This window comes from Microtus ochrogaster, chromosome 4 (genome assembly GCF_000317375.1).
Source record: "Microtus ochrogaster isolate Prairie Vole_2 chromosome 4, MicOch1.0, whole genome shotgun sequence".
Taxonomy (NCBI): Eukaryota; Metazoa; Chordata; class Mammalia; order Rodentia; family Cricetidae; genus Microtus; species Microtus ochrogaster.
The window spans coordinates 27,710,043-27,715,994 of record NC_022011.1 but is presented as its reverse complement, the minus strand read 5'-3'; the positions used below and the strand labels follow the sequence as shown (position 1 = coordinate 27,715,994).

The window sequence follows — 5,952 nt, the reverse complement described above, 5'->3', positions numbered from 1 at the left end:
GGGGCACAGGTGGGGAGAAGGTAGATATGGGGAGGGGGCACAGGTGGGGAGAGGGCACATTTGGTGATAAGACAGGAGAATGGTGGTGGAGGCTATCATGAAGAGAAGGGACATGAGAGGAAAGCAGGCAGAGGCAGCAGTAACCCGACGGAGCACCACTCAGACAGTGCCCAGGATCAGATAGTGTCCTGGGTCAGGCAGTGCCCAGGGTCAGGGAGTGAATGCCCAGGGTAAGACAGTGCCCAGGGTCAGAAAGTGAATGCCCAGGGTCAGGCAGTGCCCAGGGTCAGGAAGTGAATGCCCTGAGTCAGGCAGTGCCCAGGGTCAGAAAGTGAATGCCCTGGGTCAGGCAGTGCCCAGGGTCAGGCAATGCCCAGGGTCAGGCAGTGTTCTGGGTCAGGAAGTGAGTGCCCTGGGTCAGGAAGTGCCCAGGGTCAGGCAGTGCCCAGGGTCAGATAGACAGTGCACTGAGCATGTCCACTGGCTCCCTGCTATTGTTCTGGGCTGCTCAGTAGATGAGCCTGGAGCCTTGCAAGCAGGAGCCTGCATTGGCTGTTCCACCTATTCCCACAGCTTTCCTAGAGATCAGCCTGTGAGGAGATGCAGGCCAAGGTTTTCTGGGTAGGGTCTAGTTAACCCGGTGGCTTTCCCGAGGAAAGCTCTCTGGATATGAGGAGGGTATCACAGTTCCTGAATTGGAGATGGAGCGTCCTGTGCAGTCACCCTGGGCCTGGCATACCTGGGGAGGGTACAGAACTAGTGCCAACCCTCCAGCACTGGCCTGGTCTCATCTTGCTCTCAGCGATGTCCCTCGTGAAATGGGATTAAAGTGGATTTGCAATGCATGCCCTGGTCATCAGGACAAAGGCTTCTTGACACAGTAGGTGAGCAGTGAGGTATTCTGAAGCGAGTCTGGATTCCCTATGACACTGGTCAGTGGCCCCTTTTCCTGATGTGGCTTTTAAGGGCAGGGTGAGTCCTGTCATCTTTGATGGTTATGTCTCTGATCCTGCAGAGGGTCATGTGGAAAAGGGGGACTAGGTCCTGCAGAAGACTTGGCCTGATCACTTCCTTAAAATGAGGGGAATGTGGGGCAGGAGGAGGGGTGGGGCTGAGCTCTGGGGACTTCTGCTTTTCCACCCTGGAGCTCTCTCCACACACACATCCTTTGGGTTTCTGTGTGTCGAAAGGCTGGGACTGTGCCACGATTGAGAACCACGGTTCTAGACTACAGCAGGGAATCAAGTTCTAGTTCCTCACCTAAGGCTCACCGGGAACAGAGTATCACTGAGGGGATGCCCCAGGCCCAGGCACCAGCCTTCCGGCTAGTTTGCCATCTTATCATGTGTGTGTACACACATGTGCGCACATGGAGGAGTTCACCCTGCTTTTCAGTCGCCTGCTGTCCGTGCTTCTGTTTGAGAAGTGGGTAGCTTGCTTTTGGGCGTGGGCTCTGACAGCTTCGGAGCCCTTATGTTTGGAGAAAGGAGTGGACGTGGACTTCCCCAAAGGGCCGCCTGCTCTCCCAAGCTTTCAGAGTGACAGGGACAGTCCAGGGCTTTGAAGAAGTGGTAAAAATGCTGCTGGGACCCACAGGCCTTCTGTCCATCCTCAGCTGACATCCTGTCTGGCCAGGTCTCTAGTGTCCAGCACTTGTAAGTGCAGTGTCACTTGGATTTCCGAAAATGTGCCTGTCAGCAGTCTTCCTGAGCAAACTGTGGCTAGACAAGCACTCAGCCAGTCACTCCATATGCGGCTGCCTCCCTCCTCCGTGGTTGTTTAAATGAAGTCAGTATGGGGTTCTGGAAGGTTCCCAGTGCCTTTGGGGGACGGATGTGACTTACTTTCTGTTCATAGGCTAGTCCTTAGGACACAAGTTTTACTGGATGTTTGCTAGGGAATTTCAAAGGAAATCAAGGGGCTGGCAGGATGGCTCAGTGGGTGATTGCCACACAAATTCTGACAACCTAAGTTCAATCCCCAGAACTACATAAATGTGGGAAGAGAGTGAACTGACTCTGACCTCTATATGCATACCCCACATTACTTACATACATTCATAATAAGAAATACAATTAAATAAAAATTTAAAAAGAGCTGGACGGTGGTGGCGCATGCCTTTAATCCCAGCACTTGGGAGGCAGAGACAGAGGCAGGTGGATCTCTGTGAGTTCAAGGCCAGCTTGGTCTACAGAGCGAGTTCCAGGATAGGCCCCAAAGCTACACAGAGAAACCCTGTCTCAAAAGTCAAAAAAGAAAAAAAATTAAAAAGCACCATGGTGGCAGAGTATCTGAAATGGGTGAGAGACTTGAGAGGGCCACTTTGTGAAAGTCCCCTGTGGTGCGGGAAATCTGACCCACACTCCAGGAGGGTGACAGGAGGAGAGGCAGGCAGGAGAGCTGATGCCTCTGGAAGGCTCTTGCGCTTGACTGAATGGAGAGTGAGGTCAGGGGCTCCAGCCACTGCCCCACACAGAGTCTTTGGCAGCAGCCCACAGTCGCTGCGCCCGAGAGTCCACATTGGCACTGTAGAACTGGGAAGCCGTTGCTGTGGAAACAGACACTGGTGGTCTTTTGTGTGAAAGCTGGTAGGGAGGTGACTGGGATGGGTGCCTGCTTCCCCTATAGGCCAAGGGTGAAATTCAGTCAAACTTCTCAGTGCTGGTTACTGGGACACAATGCCTACAACACTGCCCATGCTTCTGCCCATCTCTTGCTGGGAAACGCGCTCAGCTACTCATGTCCCCTTTGCGTCAGCCACAAGTCCCTGTAACCTAGCAGCCTTCATCTTCAAGAGTTCAAAGTTAACCCCAGGCCACACAGCTGCACCCTGGCATCCCTGCACCAGGACAGTAGCTTCAGATGGAAGCTCTGTCTGGTGGGCCACCTAGCTCTATAGTGCAAATGTCCCCTCTTCCCAGATGATGGGCAGAGTGTGGAGCTGCCATTTTGGAAGCAGCTCTGATGTCCATCAGATGATGGGTAGATAATAATACCATGGAATGTTCTGGGTCCGGAGGGAGTTATAGAAATAAAGAGTGTTTCGGAGCTAGCTCGCTCAGTGAAGTGCTTGAGGCCCTGTGTTCCATTCCCAGAGCCCTCATCAAGCCGGCATGGTGCCATGCACTTGTCATCTCAGCACTGGGGAGGCAGAGACAGGAGCATCCTTGGAGTTCACTGGCTGGCCAGCCTAGCACACTGGTTCAGTTTCAGGCCAGTGGGAGACAGACAGACAGCACCTGAAACACAGCGCCTGGGGTTGTACTCTGACCACCACGCACACACGCACACACACATTCACACACACACACACAGGTGCACAGCACACAGGTGAACCTGGAGAACACAGTGATTTATTTATGAGAGAACTTGGTCCCCATGTGTGATATGATATCACTCGTGTGACTGCTTAGATCAGTGATCTCGGCAAATACAGAGAGAGACAGGTTTAGTGGTTGCCCAGGCCTGTGTGGGCATGGGAGCAGTTGTTCCTGGGTTTGAGTTTCCTTTTTGGTTGATGAGAACGTTCTGAAATTATGCTATGGTGATGGCTGCACAGTTGTGTCCTTTAAAATGATGTGTGTGCGCATGCTTGAGCGCACTGTTTTCCCAGTGACATTTTTTATAAGTTTCCAACTGTCAGACATTTGGATTTTGAAGAAAAAATGAAAGATGTAGACTATTCCTACAATAGTGTCATGCAAGTACAAACTGCGTGGGCTGGCGAGAGCTCAGTGGGTAAGGGCGCAGGCCACCAGGACTGGCAGGCTGAGTTCAACCCCTGGAACCAACAGGGTGAACAGAGAGAACAGACTTGGCAAAGTTGTTCCCTGACCTCTGACCTCTGTCCATTGAACATTGCCTTCACGGATAGCCCCCTGCTCCCCGTAAAAGGACAGGTAGTTCTGTCCCCGGGGGACAGCTGAGAGTGTGGCTGTGTTTTTGCCTGTCACAGCTTTAGTGTCTTTAGTGGTGGAGGCTGGGGGTATTGTGTACACCCTGTAAATCATGGCACACCTGCACCACAGTGACTTAGCTAGTCCTACATCTCCTTTTCTTCCCTTCCCTTTTCTTTTCTTTTCTTCCCCCCCCGGCCCCCCCCCCCAGTTTTTTGAGATGGTTTCTGTCCCAGAACTCACTCTGTAGACAAGACTGGGCTCAAACTCACAGAGATCTGCCTGTCTCTGCCTCCTGAGTGCTGGGGTTAAAAGCATACACTACCACTGCCTCTCATATGAAATGTGGGGAGCGGACAGTGGAAGATGGAACTTGGTGAGGTTGTGCTTGGCGTGGGTTTTGAGAGAGACTGCAAAGTAACTATAGAACTCTAACGTAGCTCAGTGGAACAACCACCCAAAGAGTTCTCTTGAAAATGAGCAAGCATGGTGTAAGCAGCCTAAGTCGCCTGGCTTTCCAGCTGGACGATGTCATGGATTTCACTGTCCTGTCGTAGGTATCTTTGCTTGCATTGGCTCTTGTCTCTCCAGAGTGGCTTTCCCATTCCGGGTAGAACCTTAAAGATGATTTGGCAACTTTGGTTTTCTGAGACAGTACCTCCTATAGACCAAGCTGGCCTTGAATTCTGAGCCTCCTGCCTCCACCTCCCAAATGTGGGGCTGCAGGCTTGAGCTACCTTACCTGGTTTAGGAGGTGCTGGGGGATTAAACCCAGAGCCTCAGTTGCACTAGGCGAGCCCTCTACCTGCAGAGCCGTGTTCCCAGCCTGAAGTGGTGACTGTCTATCTCAAAATAACATCGTGTTTTGAGTCTTGGCCCATGAAGGTCATAGAGGTGATAGCCAGGGAGGCCTGAGCACAAATCCCAGCATTCCTTTAGCTACGTGTCTTACCATCAATTGTCACATGTCTAGGCTATGCCTCTACTTCTCCTCTGTGAAGCGGGCATCGGAGAAGATGCTGCCGAGGTCTGTGGGTACACCTTCTTACTGGGCACTCCTGTGGCCCGTGGCCTCTTCCCAGGGAGACGGTGTCAGGGAGTCCTTACTGAGTACCACGTTCTCTTTGTTTTGACTACAGATGATGTCCGGCTGTTTGCCTTTGTCCGCTTTACCACCGGTGATGCCATGAGCAAGAGGTCCAAGTTTGCCCTCATCACGTGGATAGGGGAGGACGTGAGTGGGCTGCAGCGAGCCAAGACAGGGACCGACAAGACGCTGGTAAAGGAGGTGGTCCAGGTAATGTGGTCTGCTGCGTGTCCACAAGGGTCACCTTCCAGTTGGGATGGGGGGTATGGGGTGGACTCTGCCACCTTGACCTCCACACCTAATAACATAGCGGCTGGACATCCGGCTCTTCACAGCCAGCAGACCATGGAGAAGGGGGCTGACATGATGACCTGAATGGAGACCACTGCCTGTCCCAGTGTGGATGGCTCCCAGCAGTGCCCATGGGGACCTAGGGGAGCAGATGGGATCCTTCCCAGGACAGCATCTGGCACAGGAACACGTTCACCCTTGCTCAGCTCACACTTGCTCAGTGCACGTTCACCTGATGATTGACAGTGGGGCGTATTGTCACAGTTTGGTAACTAAAGCATGACAGTAGCAGTGTCCACAGCACCGTACATGGTGAGGTTGTTTGTGGGTTTGGGTAAGGAGCCACCCGAAGAAAGGGAAATCTGAATTTGTATTAGTGAAGCAAGATGAGCGTGCAGAAGGATTTCCCAAAGCTTAGAGGCCAGAATCCTTCCTTCTTTTAGTTTATCCGAACTGCTGTTTCAGTGACCAGAGTAGATGTGACCAGCCCTTCAATCCTTCAGGCTGGCTGTTGCTCAGGGCCAAGTGACATGTACAAAGAAAAACGATGGGGCAGGGCAGTGGTGGCATACAACTTTAATCCGAGCACTTGGGAGGCAGAGGCAGGAGGATCTCTGAGTTCGAGGCCAGCCTGGTCTATAGAACAAGTTCCACAGAGAAACCCTGTCTCAAAAAAAA

General features: G+C 52.4%; 1 protein-coding gene across 1 annotated transcript in view; it reads left to right on the top strand.

The window, feature by feature from the left end:
- The window catches only part of Cotl1 (coactosin like F-actin binding protein 1), a 34,900-nt gene that overhangs the window by 14,481 nt on the left and 14,467 nt on the right, over window positions 1-5,952 (top strand). The window contains exon 3 of the mRNA XM_005345757.2: window positions 5,036-5,193. Coding sequence (XP_005345814.1) covers window positions 5,036-5,193 — 158 coding nt within the window. The remainder of the gene's footprint in view (window positions 1-5,035; window positions 5,194-5,952) is intronic.